Source organism: Boleophthalmus pectinirostris, unplaced genomic scaffold (assembly GCF_026225935.1).
Source record: "Boleophthalmus pectinirostris isolate CB_2022bp ecotype Guang Dong unplaced genomic scaffold, ASM2622593v1 HiC_scaffold_21, whole genome shotgun sequence".
In the NCBI taxonomy this organism is placed as follows: domain Eukaryota; kingdom Metazoa; phylum Chordata; class Actinopteri; order Gobiiformes; family Gobiidae; genus Boleophthalmus; species Boleophthalmus pectinirostris.
In genome coordinates this window covers 7,812,616-7,835,240 of record NW_026571175.1, presented here as the reverse complement: position 1 = coordinate 7,835,240, position 22,625 = coordinate 7,812,616, and the positions used below count along the sequence as shown (strand labels likewise).

Below are 22,625 nucleotides of genomic sequence, written 5' to 3'. Positions count from 1 at the left end.
CAACTCAACAGCTCTATGCTCTCTGCACACACAGAGAGAAACAGAAAGAAAGAGAGAGAGAGAGAGAGAAAGACATAAAAATGGGAAAAGAGAGGGAGAGAGCGATAGGAAAAGGGAGCAAAAGACACAGAGAGAGGTAGAGAAAAAGAGAGAGAGACAGAGAGCAGGATACAGAGAATTGAAGAGGAGGACAGTGAGGGTGAGAGAGATCGAAAGAAAGATAGAGATAGGAAGAGGGGGAAAGTAAGAGCAAAAGAGAGAGAGAAAGATGGAAAGAGAGAGGTAAGAGGAAAAGAGAGAGACAGAGAGCAGAAGAGAGAGAATTAGAGAGAATAACAGAGAGGGAGAGAGCGAGATAGAAAGAAAAGAGAGAGAGAGAAGAAAGAGACAGAGAGAGAGAGAGATGGAGAGAGAGAGAGATGGAGAGAGACAAGACAGAGAGAGAGAGGGAGAGAGAAAAAGAGAGAGCCAGAGAGTGGAAGAGAGAGAATTTGAGAGAATGATAGGGAGGGAGACAGAGAGAGATAGAAAGAAAAGAGAGAAAGAGAGAGAGAAGACAGAGAGAGGGAGGGAGAGAGAAAAAAAAGAGAGAGACAGAGAGCGGGAGAGAGAATTGGAAAGAAGGATAGTGAGGGTGAGAGAGCTAGAAAGAAAGAAGGAGATAGGAAGAGGGGGAAAGAGAGAGAGAGAGAGAGAAAGATGGAGAGAGAGAGGTAAGAGGAAAAGACAGAGACAGAGAGCGGAAGAGAGAGAATTAGAGAGAAAGAAAGAGAGAGAGAGAGAGTGGCAGAGAGAGAGAGATGGAGAGAGGGAAGACAGAGAGAGAGAGGGAGAGAGAAAAAGAGAGAGACAGAGAGTGGAAGAGAGAGAATTAGAGAGAATGATAGAGAGGGAGAGAGAGATAGAAAGAAAAGAGAGAGAGAGAGAGAGAGAGAAGACAGAGAGAGGGAGGGAGAGAGAAAAGGAGCGAGGGACAGAGAGTGAGAGAGAGAGAATTGAGAGAAGAATAGTGAGGCCGAGAGAGAGAGAGAGACAGAAAGACAGAAAGAAAGAAAGAAAGAAAATAGAGAGATAGGAAGACAGAGAGAAGGAGAGAGGGGCAGAGAAGGAGAGAGAGAGAAGGACAGAAAAGCTGAGGGGGGGCACAGAGAGAGAGATAGAGAGGAAGAGAGAGAAAAAGAACGAGAAGGAGAGACAGAGACAGAAAGAGGGAGAGAGAGAGAGAAGGACAGAAAAGCAGAGGGAGGGACCTGTATGTTCTATGTTTTGTTCTTTTTTTAATTGTCTTTGCATGTTGGTAGAAAAAAAAACAAACAGAGGAGGGGACAGAGAGAGAGAGGAAGAGAGGGAGAGGGGGAAGGACAGAAAAGCAGGGGGGAGAAAGGGGGAGATAGAGGATGAGAAAAAGCGACAGAGCAGAGCTGGAGAGTATAAAGATAGAGCAGATGACAGGAGGCTGGAGGAGCGGGGCCACAGCAGAGGCTCCGTGTTGTTTTTGGGAGAGCTGAGGCGCTCTGTGACTCTGAGGGAATTCTGTGGAGTAAAAATAAACAGGGACAAAGAGAATGATGAAGAAACATGGTCTGAGACATAAACACCATGTGACCCACTTCTGCACTTTTGTTTTGATTGCATTATGGGTCACTTGTACGTGGGGGCGGATGGAGCAACGTTTTTGATGAGCGAGCAAAAACTCATTCAAAAACAAAAAACAGTGAAAGGGCCCAAAATACTCTGTTTCCCCGTTTATGTTGTAATGTTTCTTGGAGTTGGGTTTTGTTTCATTCACATGTTTAACTCACAAACCCTGCACATTTAGACTCGGTTCTTCTCTCAAACTGAAAACACTGTTCCACTTTGTGACGTCATGTGGTAAATTACTACCTCACTCCTTGTCTTTTCGCAATTTCACTCCTCTCCACGTACAGCGCACACAGGCTCCCTCCTCAACGCGCTGATTTGAAGAGCAAGACGAAACGCAAAGCAAAAACTAATCAAAATTTATGTTGCAGTTCGTCTAATAAAAGTTCACAAATGCATCTGGGTTTGTCATGATGTGTATTTGTATGATATTAGGGAGTTTTTACAGACCAAGAGTTTGTTTTCATACACGCATCAAGAATCTCGGACTTCCGGCCATCGTGCAATGCATACTGGGAAGGATTTTCTGAAAAAGTGAGCATCAAACCGCCATGTTTGTTTTCCCAGTGGGATGAGTCTATTGTCAGAGCCAGTCTTTTCTAGTCTTTTGAATCATGTCGCTTTTGTTTCTGATTCTGATATTGTCATATTTTAGTTTTGGGATTCAGACATTGTAATTGTGTGGTTGATGGATCCTGTTTGTTAAGCGAGAGGTACAGAAGACAAACAGGCTGAGCTCGCACTTTCTTGTTCTTGTGGTTTTACAGCAACATCACGTCTTGGTCTCTTTGCAGTGGAAGGTGTTTCTTGGTGAACAGCTGGTGCCTTTTGCTTTGGCGTTGAGTTTTTAAATTTGTAACCGAGGTTGAGTGAGGGATCGGGATTTTGCTTTGATGATGCTCCACATACAAAATGTTCACTGCAAACTCGGGATGATTTCTTAGACAGCCAAAGGTTTCCTTTTTCATCCTTCACAGTTCACTATTTTTCAATTCCGTTGGGAAGGGAAACAGTTTGAATGGAGGTTTGCAGTCACACAGATCTGATTCCCTTTTGCAGTTATGGAGTTCGCAAATAAATTTCTCGAGCTGGTTTTCGCTGTTAGGATCCAACAACCACACAATTACGATGTCCGAATCCCAAAACTAAAATATGACAATATCAGAACCAGAAACAAAAGCGATATAGTTCAAAAGACTTGAAAAGACTGGCTTGGCAAACTCTTGGTCTGTAAACAAAAGCTAATAACATAAAATATTGGAAGACCAAATTAATCTCATTGGTCGATGTGCATTTGGTTTGATAATGTGCAGAGGTAAATCCCACTCCAACACCAGTAAGAGAATGTTACATTTTCATTCCAGTTAGGAACTTGAAAAAACAGGTTAAAAAATCCTACCCTCCTTCTTCACAGTTTTGTGTAAAGTGCCAGTGGAAGTTCTCTTAAAGAAGTGGTTCTCAAACTGTGGGTGAGGGCCTAAAAAAGGGTGCAGAGTGTTTCAGTGCAGTACAGTTTGCTTGGCTTTGCAGTAGGCAGATCATTTTGACTTGGTCATTTTATGCAGGGCTCTAGTTCATGAGTTAGTTTCAGCGAGGGTGGCATCGCTTTCATCATAGTGTCTTGTACGGACTAGAGGCAAAATGCAAATGCAAAACAAACCATTTTTGAGAAACACTTTGAGAAACACTAGAATAAAGCTAGAAGTTTAGTCATAATCATTTATTTGATTGCCTTTTGAAGTTATTTGTACATGTGTGCATTTTGAGCTTTGGAGATGCAGACAGACTAATAATAAAGTGTTACTGAAATATCTGTGAATGAAACAAAACACAAATTTCAGTTTTGTTTTCGAGGAGGTAAAAATTTTATAACATGGTTTAAATCTCTTCAACAAAATTAAAGCCAAATTTATTTGACACAGTTATTTTATGCAAATAAATAATAACAAACAAACTAAAAATAAACTAAAAAGATGAACTAAAATGCAAACTTATATTTTGAGAAATGTCCAAACAAACAGACAATGAAACATGTGAAAAGTCTCTGGTCTCTATTATTAGAAAGCAGAGAGTGAGACGGATGAGAGGAGCTCATGTCAACACCAGCACACACACACCGACTGGACTGTCCCACTCAGGAACGAGGGAGCGAGGGAGGAGAGAAAGAGAGAGGAGGAGGAGAGGGAGAGAGAGGAAGGAGGAAAGCAGAGAGAGAGACAAAAAATGGAGGAGGAAAAGAGTGAGAGAAACAGGGAGTAGGAGCAGGGAGGAGAGAAAGGGAGAGGAGCGAGGGAGAGAGGATGACAGAAGAGGTTGAGAAAGAGAGGGAGAGAAGAAGGGAGGAGGGGGAGACATAGACAGATAAGAGAAAGAGCGGGTGAGGGAGTAAGAAGAAGAGGCTTGAAAGAAAGAAAGAGAGACAGAGAAAGGAGGGAGTATAGGGATGAAGAGAAAGAGAAATGGGAGAGGAGGAAGAGAGGATAGAGGGGGGAGAAAGAGAGAGTAAGGAGAGGAGAGGGAAAGGGCGAGAAAGGGGAGAGAGAGAGAGAGAGAGAGAGGAGAGGAGAGAAGGAGAGGGAGAAGAGGGGAGAGAGAAAGGGAGAGGAGAACGAGAGAAAGGGAGAGGAGAAGGAGAGAAAGGGAGAGGGAGGAGAAAAGCAGAGAGGGGGAGAAGAGAGAAGGAGGAGAGGAGGACAGATCTAAAGTGGAGAGAGAAAGATTGAGAGAGGGAGAGAAAAGAGACAGCGGAGAGGGGGTAGAGAAGGAGAGGGAGAAGAGGGGAGAGAGAGAGGAGAAAGAGAGAAGAGGGAGAGGGGGAGGAGAAGGGAGGGAGAAAAAGAGAGAGGAAGGAGAAAAGCAGAGGGGAGAAGAGAGGAGGAGGGAGAGAAAGGGCAGAGGAGAGGAGGACAGATCTAAATCGGAGAGAGAAAGATAGAGGACAGGAGGAGAGAAAGAGACAGGGGAGAGGAGGAGAGGGGAGAAAGAAAGAGAGAGGAGAAAAGAGAGAAGAGAGGGAGAGAAAGAGAGAGAGAGGAGACAGAGGAAAGGAGAAGGGGAGGGAGAGGAGAGAAGGAGGGAGAGAAAGGGAGGAGGAGAGGAGGACAGATCTAAAGCGGAGAGAGAAAGATAAAGAGGACAGGAGGAGAGAAAGAGACAGGGGAGAGGAGAAGGGGAGGGAAGAGGAGAGGAGGAGGGAGAGAAGAGAGGGAGAGGGAGGAGAGGGGAGAGAAGAGGGGAGGAGGGAGAGAAAGGGAGGAGGAGAGGAGGACAGATCTAAAGCAGAGAGAGAAAGATAAAGAGGACAGGAGGAAAGAGACAGGGGAGAGGAGAAGGGGAGGGAAGAGAAGAGGAGATGAGGAGGGAGAGAAGAGAGGGAGAGGGAGGAGAGGGGAGAGAAGAGGGGAGGAGGGAGAGAAAGAGAGAGGAGAGGAGGACAGATTTAAATCGGAGAGAGAGAAAGATAGAGAGGACAGGAGGAGAGAAAGAGACAGGGGGAGGAGAAGGGGAGGGAAGAGAAGAGGAGATGAGGAGGAGAGAAGAGAGGGAGAGGGAGGAGAGGGAGAGAAGAGGGGAGGAGGGAGAGAAAGGGAGTAGGAGAGGAGGACAGATTTAAATCGGAGAGAGAAAGATAGAGAGGACAGGAGGAGAGAAAGAGACAGGGGGGAGGAGAAGGGGAGACGAGGGAGAGAAAAAGAGAGGGAGGGGAAACGCAGAGAGGGGGAGAAGAGGGGAGGAGGGAGAGAAAGGGAGGAGGAGGAGGAGAGGAGGACAGATCTAAAGCGGTGCAGCTGCAGACTCGAAAAACCTCACCACACACACAGACGGAGAAGCTTTGAAGCAGCGAAGAGAGACACACACGGGTCTGAGTCACCAGTGTCTGAAAACGCCAGGACCGCCTGCACCTGCCCACCCACCCCCGTCTCCACCAGGACCCCTCTGCACCTGCCCAGTCTCCGCCAGGACCCCTCCGCACCTGCCCACCTGCCCCGTCTCCGCCAGGACCCCGTGAATCACAACAGGATGACGGTAAGACGCAGCCGACGCACGCACGCAATTTCAAACACACAAAACAACACTTTACTCATCTCTTTGAGCGTGTTTGAGGTTTACAGCAGCGGAAACGGTTCAGTGGTGTTGCTTAAGGTGACTCAAATTTCAGTCGAATCTTGGAAGTGTAAAAATATGTGTAGCTTTGATGGTGGTTGAGGTTTTTTTGGAGTCTGTTTGTGGGTGATTTTTGGATTACTCAGATTCAGACATCAAAACATTAGACATTTGCAGAACTGATTTGGTGTTACATGAAACACATCTATAATCAGTGATGGAATGTCATGAAGTATTTTAGGTTTCTGTACTTTACTAAAGCAGATTTTGAACGGGATACTTTTTACTTTTACTTCACTACAGATTTCTACTTCACTACATTTTTGAACAGGATTGAAAAAGTAAAAGTAGATTTTGATTACTGTGTGAGACCTGCTGAAAAGGCTGAGGGGTTTAATGTCCACAAGCTGAGCAAAAAAACAAACAAAACAACAACAAACAAACAAAAAAAAAAATAATAATAATACAAAAAATACAAAAAAAACCTAAGAAAACTTCAGTTGTTTCTGTTGAACAAATTTCAGCAGAATTGTTTGCTCAAAAATTCGCTCAAAATCACTACATTTTGAGCAAACTTGTGCAAAAAAGATTTTTTTCATGCAGTATTTTTACTTTTACTTGCATATTTTTTGCTCCAGTGTCTGTACTTTTACTTAAGTAACAAAATTGAGTACTTCTTCCACTGTGTCTATAATAAACATAAAGTTGTGTGGTGTGTGGTTGCCATGGTACCCGCAGATGTTTCAAATGGACCAGTATTAACTTTGCAGTAGAGTTCATGTTGTTTAGAGTTGTTGTAGTAATTTAAAGCTGCACTGCGTACCTTTTCTGGTGTTGGGTCAATCAGCCACCTGCTTATTGCATGAAGAGTTTATTGCTGTGACTGGAATGTTCCAAGGTATGGCATTAAACGTATCCAGCTTGCGGATATTCAGTTACCCGAGTTGTTATTGCTAAAATCAAATCTGAAAACCATGCGTTCTTACCTTGCATTGGGTCGCCTCTGCTTAGATCTGACTTGTAACTCTAAGATACACATGCTTGTCCCCATAGCACATCTGTAATTGTAAAAAAAAAAAAAAAAAAAAAAAAAAAAAGTTCTGTGATATGAAAATTTGTTTTGAATTGCAACTTTTTAACTTTTCTGGTGGATTCTGTTACCTCTTCGTTTCCATGGATATGCCATTGTTTTGTCCTGAATGCTCCACAGTATTGCATTAAATCTATCTCCATGGAGACGAAAATTGACACCACTAAGACAAGTTACACATCAGGTCTGTGGAGAGGCAAGCCTGGCTGCAACTGAATAAACGCAAGATAGATGAATTTATTGCTACTCGAAATGGGGAAAAAAAATCAAAAGAAAGACCCTCCACCAGAAAAATTACACAATGCAACTTTAAAAATCATAGTACTCAAAGCTTTACAACTAGTATTAACAAATATTTGCATACACATACATAAGTTAATAAGTTATATAGTTGAGCTGCTAGTTGAAAAGGAATCTACATTGCAAACTGTAACATGCTTTAAGTTACAGAATCTTTATTAACCAAACGCCACACATACCACAGTATAATTTTATGCGCTCATTAAAAGTCTACGGTGTGAAGTCTGGGCGCTGGACTTCACAGAGACATTCTATCCACACACCGGCTCCCTATGGTCTTATTTGTTTATGGCTTTGTTTATAGAGATTAACTATTTCCAGGCTCAGATTCAGGGCATGTTGCAGTTACGTAGATCCAGTTTGGACCGGTCAGTCTGGGTCTTATGTAACGGAGACCGCAATGGGACGTCCTGCAGAGAGAGGGCCCCGGTCACCTCATCTCTCCGCACTTAAACCCCACCGACTCGAAGTATGGGAGACATTTAGCTCACTGAATACCAGGTTAACTCCTCGTATGCCAGGCTTAGACAGACGGGGCACTAACAGCTACAGACTGATTGTAGCTGCTTAAAGAATGTCAGTGTTGAAATGAAACACAGTTTCTGTGGAGCATGAAATGATAATGATAAGAGAGAGACAAAGAGATACTTTGTTGATCCTGAGGTCTTAGTCAAAGTTCTCAGTGCAGCTCGACAGGAGGACTGGTCAGGTAGGGTCAGCAGATCTGTGTCAGGGCATTTGGGGAGAGGAAGAACAAAAAGTTTCCCTCCTCTGTGCCCTGCAGCATCACAGCTGTGTCCAGGGGGAGACAGGTGAACACAACAGGGAAGGTCTCATGGTCTCATTCTTGCTCCGCTCTGGTGTTTTATTTGGTGAAGAAATGATCCATTCCCTCAGTGTTTCCTCTGGAAGGTCCTCTACCACATTTGCTGCCACACAAGGTGTAAAAACAGCCTGATTCATTAGCCGGATTCACTTTGTGGAAACCGTCTGACCTCACAGCATTAGGATTCGTTTGCTCAACGGTAGGTGGGTACTTTTTAATTTAACCAATCGGTGCTATTTGGTAGTCATGTATGTAATGCGCCACTAACGGGGTTAACTCAAATCCCGTAGGAAGAAGGGCAATAACGTCTTTCCTCTTGATAAAATTCACCAAACATTCTTTTTGTTCTGGCATGAAATCCTCAATCTCATTTTACCAACAATGGCCATTACTGAGAACGTAATACACGAAGATCAGAGCAAGTACGTGCGAACGTGTGGCTCCAGAGTGAGTCAAAATTGGGGGTGCGCACACACGACCACAGAGACGACCCGGTGTTCCCCGTGATCACGCAGCAACCAACATTTGTTATTTTAGGCTTTAATTAACCAAAATAATTTTATGGCAATAGGCAATCGCCCATTCAATTGATACAACTTTAAAAAGTCCCTGCTTTTAGCCTAGTGTGAGAAATACAGTCGGACTAGATCCAAACCAGAGTCCCGAACCAGCGGGGGCAGCTCCGGTTCAGGCCGGGCTCAGAGGAGCTGGAGCGGGGAGCCTCGACCTGAGGAAGCGCTTTCCCCGGGAAGAACCAAATGCGCCAAGGACGAACGCTCAGAACAACATATAACAAACCAAACTGGACTCACGCTTCTGTCCGGATGCTGCACCACCTCGGAACCAGCTGCGGTTCTTGAGCGCGGAGGACAGGAGCAGCGCGCCCGGACCTGTAGTCCACAGCGCTTTTCCCGCACGGAAACAGCGCGCAGACGACTGAACGTACCCGCTCAGACCCAGTCCATCAAACACTGGTCTTTCTCGCCAACGTTTGGAACCAGCACATGGAGGATGAAGCCTCCGGACCATCTGACCAACGAGCTTGTAACAGAAGACCAAGGACCAGACCCCAGTCCCGTCCTAAGGAGCTGCACGCTACTTTGAGCGCTGTTGGCTGCTGCTGTTACCCGAACTCTGGGCTGATGCGGTGAGTTTGTACAAAGTTCTACATGTTGCTGTTTTATGAGTTCATGGTGATAATTTGAGATGAGGATGGCCCGTGGTATTAACAGGAACATCGGTGTGGATAACTGGAGTATCGCTGTTTTACCGGGGAAACAGAGACACGTGAATCGAACCAGTTTTGGTTTGTTTGCCGGTGTGAAAGCGGACCACACTGGAGTGTATCTGCTACATAATAACAACTTTATTGCCTGGTGCGAACCAAATAATCGAACTAGCGGTGTGAAAACGACCTAAGCCACATAAAAAAACAAAGATAAAAATGGTCCGTATTTATCCATTTCACATTTTTAAAGTGAATTAAAAGCAACTGTTTTGATTAGATTTACTTATGTTTTGTTAATGTGAATCTACTTATAAAATGCAGGTGGAAAAGATGACATTATAAATCTTCTTAAGTAATAACTTTTTAGAGTGTGCAGTGAACTCAAATTCCGATATAAACGGACGGAGCTGCATAAAGCTGGCATACCATTAACTCTGGGTGTAAATGTTTTTATACGTTTTACTTTGATTTTTCAAATTACAGTAAAATGTGTAGACTTGGAAACATGCACTTTGTTTGGGGTAATTAACATATACTGACACTTTGTTGACACTAGTTTAGTACATTCCCAGCTGCACTTGTGGAGTGTGAATAACTGGCCCATTAGAGAAGGGCCGAAATACTGAGAAGGTCAAAGGTCACGCAGCACTAAGACCCCCTATACCCCCTATACTGATGAGAAGATTAGACCCTCTGCAAATGACATAACACTGTACTATATCTGTGGGTTCTATCTGTTATCTCACGTACATTAGGTTTTAATTGAGTTTCCTATTTCGGAAAAGTCCATTGACCGCGATGCTTTGAGCTTTGTTTCGTCAGCTGTAATTGAAGTGTGAAGGAATGTTGTTTATCTCTCAAAATAGTGTCTCAGTGTTACTCATGTTCAAACCATCATAAACAAATGTCGTAGTATGTTGACAGACAGACCATAATAATCTGTTGATGGTGATCTATTAAAAGGTGCATTGTGTAACTTTTTTGGTGGAGGGTCCGGCAAATGCTTTTCTCCGTGGAGATGTTATTGCTTTGTCTGGAATGTTTACACCTTGGGTCAGTCCGTATGAAATCAGCTGCTTTCAAGGAATCTCCCTTATGAGCCATCTCAGATTTGGCTGAAAAAAATTCTAAAAATTTCTAAAATGACCAAATGAAAGAATCTAAAATTTTAGTTCAATCCCTTGAGTCATTTCTGAATTATGGCCTGTTGAAATTTGGAGCCATCACTTTTTCTGAAGCCTTAATTTATAAGCATTTTGGAGAGATCATAACTTCATAAAAAATAGAGCTAGGAAGCTGAAAATTTGTATTATTATATTTGTATTATTGTAGATTCTCGGTCATAGATTCTAAATCTGTTGTCAAATATTGGGTATCTTTATGTGTCATATGTGTCATAGTGTCATATGAACCATCTCGCACTCTGAGGACCTCAGGGACCGGCCTCCTGCTGGTGCCCAGAGTCAAAACTAAACAAGGGGAGTCAGAGTTTCAGGTTCATGCAGCTAAAACCTGGAACAGTCTTCCTGAACATGTGAGACAGACTCTTCTGTGACGCTGTTTAAATCCAGACTCAAAACATTTCTGTTTAACTGTGCATATAACTGAAAGGTTTTCATTCCACACTCTTCTCTCCAATTTATGTCTCTCTTTTTTTTTTAATTTTAATCTTCATGATTATTTATGTTTTGATTTGTTTTTATTATGATTTTAATGTATTTCTTATTCTGTAAAGCACTTTGAATTACTTTGTGTACGAATTGTGCTATACAAATAAACTTGCCTTGCCTTGCCTTTATGAAGGGAGGTGCTGTGGGCCCCCAAAATCTCAAATTTGGTTGCCCCTCAATTATTATTTTTTTCTTTCTATCTTCAAGGAAACTAAACCAGACCAAATTACAGGTCAGATCTGTGGAGCGGGAACCCCGGTTGCAGTCAGAATGCTTGTTTTTGAGCTATAAAACCACCTTTATTTAAATGCTAGAGCTGTTTAATGTCATATTGTGGAACATTCCAGACAGACGTATCCATAGAAACATTCAGGTGACAGACCCTCAACCAAAAAGTTACACAGTACACATTTATACGTCCTATATTACAGAAAATTGATTCTTTAAGCCATGTTATTATGTTGTTACCTCCTCAAAAACATCCCTGGAGTTGTGTTGTCATAGCAAAAAAATAAAAAATAAAAAAAATAATATATAAATGTCCTTGTTTCTTCACCACTGCATGTGTTATTTTGGACAATTTCACATTAGACATTCCAAATTTGCCTGTTATTATAAACACTGTGGAAAACATTTTGAGTATTTCCAATTTTGAGATTTAATTTGAAATAATTTGCAATTCCAGTATTATGATTTGCTTTTATTAGACATTTATAACATTAAAATAGAAATTAAAAAAGCACTTCACAACACATCCTAATAAAGGTAATGTATTTTTATATCTTTTGTAGACCAGTTTGGTATTTCACATATAATTACTCAAACACGCATGAATTAAACAAAGTAAAACTCCCGCAGACCACACGCAGAACAGTCGTGTGTACTTTTAATAACATATGTTGTATAATTAGAAGTGGGGGCAGGGGGAGAGAGCGGGATGTTTCCACACAGCTGTTGGGGCTCACACAGGGATAACACTGGGATCTGGTGTCAGTACAGAACAACAGCAAGAACGTCATTACGAGTCATTATTTGGACCCAAACACAGGGCTGGGAATGCAAGGACCATTCACACAGAGAGAGGAGATAACACAATGTGATGGCTCTTATGGATGGGTCAAATGCAAAGGAGAAATTTGACCCATCCATAAAGATTACAGGTATATTTTAAGTCTTACCCACTCCACAAAACACCCGAAGCAAAACACTTATTACACAAGACTGTCGATGTGAATGTCTGTGTCAATAGAATAAATTTAGAAGTAAAACCAACCTTGCATTTGAACGATTTATGTCTGAGCAGCAGCAGTGAGTTGTACTTCCTGATAGAAAGCTTGGCAACGGCGGACTGATATATGAGAAAGTAGTCCCTCAACATGCAACGATTCATGTGATGCAAGGTTAGATTTATTTCAAACATTATTCTATCAACACAGACATTTACACTGACAGTCTGGCGTAATAATAGATTTGCTTCGGGTGTTTTGTGGAGTGGGTAAGACTGTTTTTAGTGGCAGGCTAACTATGGCCATTGACATGCACTAGCCTAGCACCAGCGACCTCTGCAAATACAAGGACTGGATGGAATATTTTAAAACATGTCTCCACACATCTCCAACACTCTAGGAAACTCACTAAGAAATGAGGTCCTATGTCCAAAATTCCAGGACCCAATGCTGAGTTTCAGGTACATCACATTCTATAAGGTCAAACATATTTAAAGGTTAGTACACAAAATTTGCCTGGAGTTGTGTTTTGTTTCATTCACACATGTTTGAGTAATCCTTTATTATTAGTCTGTCTACATCTCCAAAGCTCAAAATGCTCTGTTCCACCTCGTGATATCATGAAGTGGTAGTTTTCAAGTTAACAGCTACTTTTTTTTTTTTTTTTTTTTTACCTTTGTTTTAGTAGAGATTGGCTGAAATCATCCAAATTCAAGCCAAAGATGTTCATTTTGTCTTCTTATATACTTTAACTTCTTGGGTTCTTTTTAAAGACAATGCAGTAAAGTGTATTTACCTTGGTGACATGTTTCGGCTGCTAGCTGCAAGCCATCTTCAGAACTCTTACCGGTGTTGGTAGTGAAGATGGCTTGCAGCTAGCAGCCGAAACATGTCAACAAGGTAAATACACTTTACTGCACTGGCATCCCAATTCAAGGTTCAAGGTCTTTATTTGTCATTCACGCATGTGAGAGAAAAACATCACAGAATGAAATGTGTTCCTCGAGGCCCAGTGATTAAGAGAGACAAAAACAACAATGACTAAGCAATATTCAAAAGTACATCAAAAGCATTTAGCAGTTCCAACAGACAAGTACAAGTAAAACATTTTCCAAGATAAAGAGGCAGCCTAAGCAGGAAGTCAGAGTGCACTGTTCAAAATTCTAATTATTCAAAATATTCTAGTGAACATGTATGGACTGTAAAAACAATGTGGAGCACTTCATCTTACCACATGACATTGAAAGTGTTTGAGAGAAGAATCAAAGGTAAAAGTAAACTTGAAAACTACCGTCTCATGACATCACAACATAGAATAGAGCATTTGGAGCTTTGTAGATGCAGACTAATATTATAAAGGATTACTCAAACATGTGCGAATGAAACAAAACACAACTGTAGTTATGTTTTTGAGGAGGTAACAACATGATAACCTGGCTTAAAGCTCACAAGTCAATTAATATAATGTAGGATAATGATATAGGAGCTTTAAATCTTATTGGACTATAGAATGTTGTGATGGCATCTGTAATCCTGCAATAACAGCCTTGAGTTTACTATGTCTTTGAAGTGTCTTGCTCATGTGCATTCCAACAATATGCTCTAGCTCAAAGTAGAAATTGCACCGACAACCATCTGGTCCTTTGGCAGCCTGCTTGAGCTCCTGTGGCACGCTGTATTCTTTTACCGTCTGAACAAATGACCTCTCCGTTTGGCAGCGCTTTTTTAATGACAGACGATAAAATGTGAGCTATTGAAATGCTTGAGTGTTAAATCGACGCTAAAGACTTGCGGGTATTTGGACAGTGTCCCGGAGGACAGGGTTACCGAGGGGACACTGGACCCTGGACATAAACACGTCTGATAATAGAGTCTCAAATCCACACAGCTCCAGAGAGAAAGAGAGAGGGAGAACAGAGGGAGAGAGAGAGAGAGAGGAGAGGGCAGAGAGAGAGTGATGAGAAGGCAGAAAGAGAGGAGAGGGTTAGAGGGAAAGATGGGAGAGAGAGCAAGGGAGAGAGGAGAGGGCAGAGAGAGTGAAAGATGGGAGAGGGAGAAAGAGAAAAAGAGAGAAGGGGGCAGAGAGAGAAAAGAGGGAAAGATGGAAGAGGTAGAAATAGAGAGAGAGAGAGATGAGAAGGCAGAGAGAGAGGAGAGGGTCAGAGGGAGAGATGGAAGAGGGAGAAAGAGAGAGGGAGGGAAGAGAACAGAGAGAGAGAGGAGAGGGTTAGAGGGAAAGATGGGAGAGGAAGAAAGAGAAAGGGAGAGAGAGAGAGAGTGATGAGAAGGCAGAGAGAGAGAATAGAGCTAGAGGGAAAGATGAGAGAGGGAGAAAGAGAGCACGAGGAGAGAGAGAGGAGAGAGTGGTGGCAGTGAGAGGGGGAGGGAAAGAGAAGAGAGGAAAGAGAAAGAGGAGATGGTAAGAGAGGGAAAAAGGGAGAGAGAAAAAGAGAGAGCGCAAGAGAGAGATGGAGAAAGAACGAGAGAGAGAGAGAGAGAGAGAGAGGGAGATGGGGTGGGCAGAGCGGTGGGGGGCAGAGAGATAAAGGAATTTAAAGAGAAAGATGGGGATAGAAAAGGAGAGAGATGGTAAAGAGAGAGATAGAAAGAGAGAGAAGGAGTAACAAAGAGAGAGAGAAAGTGAGAAGGAAAGAGGAAGGAAAGAGGTGAAGGGGAAGGGTGGGTGAGCGAGAGCGAGAGGGGTAGAGAGAGGATTAGAAAGAGAGTTTGAGAGAGGGAAAGATGGCGGAGAGAGGGAGAGAACCAAAGAGAGAGGTTCCCAGTACAGCACAAGGGAACCAAACCTCAGATATTGACTTGGCTTGGGGTTAGGTAGGGCATCTGGCTTAAAAAACCTAAATCAGTTCACCACACATAGGTTAGGCTGGCTGAAGAACTTAAAAGTCTTATCGAATATTTTGTGGGTTTCATCATGTCTGTGGCCCGAAACCACCACCAAATTCATACAGGCAAAAATGAAGTGCCTTGCTCTAGGACACAAGATCAGCTTTCCTCATCGCTTACATTATAAAACATGTTGTTATCTGGTGTGTTGACCATATCATCATCTTTCTGTGTTTAGGCGGCGACGAAGCTCCTGGACGAGATGTGCTTGTTGACGGCACAGTCTCTGATCTCCATGGAAACGGCAGATCACTTCCAGGTCCTGAAGATGTTAGGAGAAGGGTCCTACGGGAGGGTCATGCTCGCTGTGCACAAGAAGAGAGGTAGAAAACTACTCTCTTTACTTTGCCACGTTACGCTACATTATTTTGGATTTAAAATGTAGGTTTATTCTATCTATCTATCTATCTATCTATCTATCTGTGTTTCCTGCAGGCACCCCAATGGCCCTGAAGTTCTTCCCCCGTGAGTCCACCTCCATTGTGTCGTTCCTTCGAGAGTATAACCTCTCTCTTTCCTTCTGCACCCATCCCTCACTCACCCGCGCCCTGGGCATCGCCTACAGCACCCCCTCACACTACGTTTTCGCCCAGCAGGCCAGTCTGTTTGGAGACCTCTACGACGTCATTATACCCGAGGTAAGAATAGCACTAAACAATACAAGAGCTACACACACCTTGCACAATTTGGTCAAAATGTTCAATTTTGAATTTTGAAAGGGCTAAGAACTGAAAATTCACAACTTGGTTCAAATTTGCACACATTCTCAAATAGTCATATTCATTTATTTTGTGCAAACTTGAACTTGTAACGATAATTATATTACCTTCCATTTCATTGCCCTTATAGCTTCATGACTATGAGTAATTTTTGGCATTAGTAAATTTCATGTTTCATTCTACTCTCCAGACACTGCTGCATCTGTACATGTCATTAATTCTGTCTTCAGCCAATGAAAAAAACACAAACCTATTAACACAGGCAGTTTATTTTTGGTCACATTTTTATGTAGCACTTTTCCACCTGCAGTGTTTTACATCAAGGAACAACTCACCCATTCACACACACATTCATACACTGGGGTAAAGTGGGTTAAAGGGACAATCTGGAATTTTGGACATAGGACCTCATTTCCTAGTGAGCCAGAGTGTTGGAGATGGGTGGAGACACTTTTAAAAATATTCCATCCAGTCCTTGTATTTGCAGAGGTCGCTGGTGCTAGGTTAGTGCATGTCAATGGCCATACTTAGCCTGCCACTAAAAACAATCTTAACCAATTCACAAAGCACCCAAAGAAAATCTATTATTACTGCAGACTGTCAATGTAAATGTCTGTGTTGACATCAAAATTTTAGAAGTAAAACCAACCTTGCATTTGAAGGACATAAGTCTGAGCATCAGTAGCTGATAGAAAGCTTAGCAGCGGCGGACTGATATCACCTAGCACCTATCTTACCAGCAAAGTAAAATTCCGCTGCTGCTGAGAAAATAGTCCCTCAACATGGGAACGATTCATGTGATGCAAGGTTAGTTTTATTTCAAACATTATTTTATCAACACAGACATTTAAATCGACAGTCTGGTGTAATAATATATTTGCTTCGGGTGCTTTGTGGAGTGGGTAAGACTGTTTTTAGTGTCAAGCTAACTATGGCCATTGACATGCACTATCCTAGCACCAGCGACCTCTGCAAATACAAGGACTGGATGGAATATTTTTTTTAAAAAGTGTCTCCACACGTCTCCAACACTCTGGCTCACTAGGAAATGAAGTCCTATGTCCAAAATTCCGGACTGTCCCTTTAAGTGTCTTACCAAAGAACACAACAACAGCATTCATCTTGGGAGCTGGAACTGCACCACAAACCTGTTTATCAAAGGATCTGACCACTCAACCAATGATGTTTATGTTGAGGACAGCATTTGAATTTGCAGCCTTCTGATCAGTGGACAAAACGTTCTACGAAAAGAGCTACTGTCTCCCTGCTTCTGTATTTTTAGGAGCGGTAAGATACTATTGTGTAGCCACAGCTGCCCTGGGAGAAACAAGGCTGCCAATCCATGCCATTGTCACTCAGACCCCCACCAGTCACTCAGATCATTCATATGAGACTTTACGTTGGTTTGGGAATCACTCTAAAACCACTGATCCATGTCTACATCACCCAGTCACAGTGGTACCATACTTCCTGACTGCAGTATTCCGTTTGTGTATTTGCTCTGGTGCAGGTGGGTGTGGAGGAGCAGACCTGTCAGAGGGTGGTCTCTCAGCTGTGTGGAGCTCTGTCCCACCTGCACAGTCTGGGCTTCGTCCACAGAGACCTGAAACCAGAGAACGTGTTCCTGTGTGATGCTGCCTGCCGCTGGGTCAAACTGGGAGACTTCGGCATGGTACGTGCAAAACATACGGGCTTTTATACAGGCTACAGCACAGACACTGATCCATGCACTTGCACTCGTGTACTGAAAGATTCATCTGTGTAGACTCTTTGTACCACTGGGCCATAAGAAACCACTGACTCATGCACTTTCATTCTTCTCAGATACAGGTGTAAGGTGGGCTTCCAGTAATACGCACTATACAATTACTCATCTAATACTGTAATAAAATAGTCAAACATTGTTCATTATGATCACTTCAGCTACTTTTTCTGACTATGAAAAAATACACACAAATATACAAAAAATATGTTTTTATTTATTTCTTCAGACTATTTTTTCTGTTGTACTCCTACTTACCAATTTTAGCATGCAAGCCTTTTAACTCATATAATGTGTAATATAAGATGACTGACTGACAATTTCAATTGAGATTAAAAGGACAGCTCGGAATTTTGGACATGGGACCTCATTACCTAGTGAGCCAGAGTGTTGGAGATGTTTGAAGACACTTTTTTAAATATTCTATCCATCCCGTCCTTGTATTGGCAAAGGTTGCTGGTGCTAGGCTAGTGCATGTCAATGGCCATAGTTAGCCTGCGACTAACCCACTCCACAAAGCAAAACAGTTATAAGGCCAGACTGTCGATGTAAATGTCTGTGTTGATAGAATAATTTTAGAAATAAACCCAAAATTGCATTTGAAGGATTTATGTGTGAGCAGCAGCAGTGAGTTGTACTTCCCGATAGAAAGCTTGGCAGCAGTGGACTGATATATGAGAAAATAGTCCCTCAACATGCAATAATTCATGCAATGCAAAGTTAGTTTTACTTCAAACATTATTCTATTAACACAGACATTTACATCGACAGTCTGACGTAATAACAGATCTGCTTGAGGTGTTTTGTTGAGTGGATAAGACTGTTTTTAGTGACAGGCTAACTATGGCCATTGACATGCACTATGAAATGAGGCCCTGTGTCCAAAATTCCAAACCCTTTAATAAACAGAACAATTAATTCTAGTCTGATTTTAGTGCAGTTGAAATTTATGGCAAGACTGTGTATTACTGTGGTACTTTTTAAAGGTCTTTATTATACAAAATTGATTCTTGTGAGCTTTAAGCCATGTTAGAATATTATTACCTCATCAAAAACATACCTGGAGTAGTGAGTTTGTTTAATTCGCACATGTTTGAGTAACCCGTTCAGAAGAGATTGTTAATTCTAGGGCTGAAAATATATTAATGATTCTACTGAAAGTGTATGGAGTTTAAAAACACATATGACATCACAAGGTGGAAGTTACACGTGATTAGCTTATATGACAAATGTTCCTCTTGGGTACAATGAAGCTATCTTATCGACTGTATGTCTTTTAAATCAAATCTCATTTTCCACCAGGTCAAACCCAGAGGCACTAAGGTCCCAGAGGTGTGGTATAGCTCTCCATACTGCCCCCCAGAGGCAGAGGTGGCTCGGTTTAACGCAGACAGCTGGAGCTCCGAAGGTGGAGGAGAGGGTGGAGGAAGAGAGGAGCGGCCCAAACGCGTGTGGGTCCCCGTGGAGCCCTACACAGACAGCTGGGCTCTGGGCATCCTCACCTATGCCATGCTAACAGGAAGCCATCCCTGGTCCGAAACGGCGAGCGACTGCAGATCCTATCTCAAATACAAGGAGTGGTTCGACTCTGAGAAAAGCCCAGAAGACGAGCTCGATGTTTGGGCTTGTGAAGGAGAGGGGCAGGGGCAAAAGATCCGTGGAGTTCCAATAGCCCCTCAGTTCAGCTGCTTTACCCCTCTGGCTTGTACGTACTTCCAGGCGTTATTAGACCCCAGGCCGAAGCACCGCGGAAAGCCCGAAGACATGCTGGCGTTCCTGGGAGGGGAGTGGATGAGGGAGGCGGAGAGGGAGAGGCTGGACCAGGAGAGACGGAGCAGATCAGCCGTCAGTAATGTCAAAGATCTGGAGGGGAGGAGAGAACGCTGAGAAACTTTGACAAACTTTGTTGAAACAAAAGAGGAATGACTTGGACACAGAAGCTCAAATACACAAAACAATTCAAACATCTTCTGAGTGCTTTTATGGCCTGCACTGGAAGGAGACAAGCAGCGATACCACCAAGTTAAGATGTCAGATTAGTGGACAGTAACAAGATTGAAAAGTTATAGGTTAAGCCATAGCATCTCAATGGAAACAGATAGAAGAGCGTTTAACAGAAAAGTTGACAGTGCAAAAAAAAGCTTCTGTAGCAATCCATCCATATTCATCCCTTCTCAGCAGTGCTGCCTTGGGTCTTCCCTGGGGTCTCCTCCCAGGAAGAGACACCCGAGCCTCAGCAGCTCCTCTTGACGTGAAGAAACAGCGGCTCTGCTCTGAGTTCCACCTCCTGTGTGAATGAACACCATCATCTTCAGTCGCCTACATACAAGAGCAAACGTTTTAGTCGTGTCTCCAAAGCGACTCCCAGGACACACACCGCATGTTTGTCCGTGTTCCGCAGTGCGCTCACCTGCGTCATGAAACGGTCCACTCCTGAGTGTTGGCTTTAAAAATTATGTCCATGTTATTGTTCGGGGCACTTGCATCTTCCAGCATGACAGAAACCATGTCTAATGCTGCAGCAGTATCAGCTCCTCTGCTGTTTAGTACACCCCCTTATATGATGCTAACAGTGCTCACTGGTTTACTGAAGTAGCATTCACAAAGCAGGATGATTGTTGGCAATATTCGTCACATTTTCACAGAGAAACCTGAAGTGGCTTATCAGCATGATTGGGGTGTAATATCTTTAAGCGACGCTGTAATTTATTTGGCTTCAGGCTGTCCATTGCCAACATTTTTAGACACAGTAAACACAGCGGACTTTCCTCATTTCCTGCCATAGTCACAGTGAAGCCGAGCGCTACATACACTTTACATACAGGTTGTTCTCTGCACTTCCTGCTCTGTGCTGTGTGTGTGTACGTTTGGTGCAAAAAACCTGACACTATAGCACTAATACTGCCTGTGCACACTCTGACAATGAGAGTGTCACTGCCAACTATTGTAGTGGATGTGCAATTACACTTTATTCTAGTACGGCAAAAAAATAAATAAATACATTTTTAAAAAAAAAAGCATGTTCCCCGAGGTCACATGCACCCCCTGGTATTGACCCACTATTTGAGAACTACTGCTCTAAAGTTACTTGTATCTGCAATCTAAAAACATACATTTATGGAGTAATCTGAAGTAGTCTACATTATGTTATGGACAGCTGAACTTCTAAGAATATTTTGAAATACTAGTACTGTGGACACCCAGGATTTTTGACCTTCCAGAGACAGTCTCACGTGGCCTTGGACTGGTCTTGGAAAGCACTGTTTTGTGGTGAGTTTTTTACATTCATAAAAAAGTTGTCATGGATATGAGTAAATGATCTGTGTGGTTCAAATATTTAAAACTGCATTAAAACCATATTTAAGTGTAACAGGTGCAGCGAGAGTGGAGAGCCCTGTAAATCCATTGGGGTTTTAAAACATGTAGTTCTATTTAGGTCTGTGAAATATACTGTGTGTCATATAGGAGGCTTGTAAACAGAGTGAAGAGATGTTACATAAAGTTGAAAGGGAAATGTCTGCCTAGTTTCACTGCAGTAAACTCCTCACACGGCAACACCTCAGTATCTCAAGTACAGATTTCAGCTATTACATTAAGTTGGACAATAACAAAAATTAATTATTATGACAATCAATGTGTTAAAACATTCCTTGAAAAATTGAATGTGCTGTAAGATTATTCAAAAATAATGCAGAAATATCACTTTATACCTGTGATTATTTTTCAATTTTGAACCGATTTTATGTGGTATACGGCGCTCAAAAATCTGTCAAACTGTTTTAGTACAACTTTGATAAACTACGAAGCCACACCACTTAATGGATTGTTGGAGCATTACGGCTACTGAAGTCAGGAGCCTCACAGAGTTGTGTCCTTTAGTCTGACAGAAGCTGACCGCATCAGCAGCACAAAGAGTGACCTGTTTTTTCAGCTCTTATATTTTATGCAAATTAGCCATGTGGTTTTAAATTTTGTTTCTGTAAACGTAAACAAATGTGCGTAAAGCTACATTAAACACATTATTACTCAATGTACATTTGAGTTCTCCTCGTAAGAAATAAAAAACTAACTTAAATTATCCACCCACATTCATAATCGACATTCACCAAGACAGAGAGACAACGCTGGGCGAATTACGCCACGATCTGCAAGTGGATCATGGATGTCTAGGCTAACAGATCATTCTCAAGTGTCGTCCGTTTGTTTCACTTAATGCGCCTTATAATCCAGTGCACCTTATGTATGAAATAAAAAAAATAAAAAAGGCGAAAGCGACTGACTGAAAAACTGCTAATGCGAGCAAGTCTAACAAGCCTCAGATACAGCAGTGCCTACAGTTACCATCACAGCCCCAGGGAATGCTGATGACGAAATTTTGCATGTATCCAAAACAATAATTTTAACTTTGATATATCTCCAACCATTTATGATATCAAAAAACTATGTATAACTTTAAAAACTACAAGAAAGAGAGAGAAACACAGTAAAAATTCACAATTCAGTTCTTTTATTTAAATGTATATATATATATTTTGCTGTGCAGTGTGAGCAGAGGATCTAATGTCACTGTGTTGAGTTTTAGCGTGAGTGTATGTGTTTATAAGTGTGATATACGTTTATACAGGGTTTATACAGACAGCACTTATTGACAGAGAGCACTAACAAACTGTAAATGTACAAATTTAAGAAATGCACATGTTTTTATAGCTCTGACCAGGATTTTTTGTCCATTCTTTTTCAGTTTTGTACAATCACACTTTTCTGGTGCTTTTAAATATGACTTCTACTTTGTGTTTTGCAACATTTGTAAATAAATGCTTTAATTTAACTGTCTTTGTATTTTGTTTGCCTGATATTGACTTTTACATCAGAAGCCCTACAATAGAAAAAAAAGATAAAGGGAAGATAAACGATAAATATTTTTAATTCAGTCTATTTTAGCAGTATACTTTCAGCATACAGTGATAGCATTTTATTTTTTGTAAGCATAGTTTTTTTCTTTTCTACAATGCCAGACATGCAGTTTACTATTACAATTAAGGTATAGAAATTCATCTGAAGAGCACAATTTGTATACAACACAACCATTTTAAGTGTTTTCTGGAACAGGAATGGGACAAACAAGTGGATGCATGTATTAAATGTGCTATATGAC

General features: G+C 42.0%; 1 protein-coding gene across 1 annotated transcript; it reads left to right on the top strand.

The window, feature by feature from the left end:
- The first annotated feature begins 5,474 nt into the window (after positions 1-5,474).
- On the top strand, positions 5,475-22,282 carry si:ch211-171h4.3 (serine/threonine-protein kinase SBK2). Its single transcript, XM_020939348.2, has 5 exons — positions 5,475-5,667; positions 15,168-15,312; positions 15,425-15,627; positions 17,219-17,380; positions 18,773-22,282. Exons 1-5 carry the CDS (start codon positions 5,662-5,664, stop codon positions 19,355-19,357), a joined length of 1,101 nt encoding a protein of 366 aa, XP_020795007.1. The 5' UTR covers positions 5,475-5,661; the 3' UTR covers positions 19,358-22,282.
- The last annotated feature ends 343 nt before the right edge of the window (positions 22,283-22,625 follow it).

Excerpts from the sequence above, each read along its gene's own strand:
- si:ch211-171h4.3 (XM_020939348.2), top strand. Across the intron at positions 15,628-17,218 it reads ACGACGTCATTATACCCGAG|GTGGGTGTGGAGGAGCAGAC; the intron begins GTAAGAATAGCA and ends GCTCTGGTGCAG. Across the intron at positions 17,381-18,772 it reads AACTGGGAGACTTCGGCATG|GTCAAACCCAGAGGCACTAA; the intron begins GTACGTGCAAAA and ends ATTTTCCACCAG.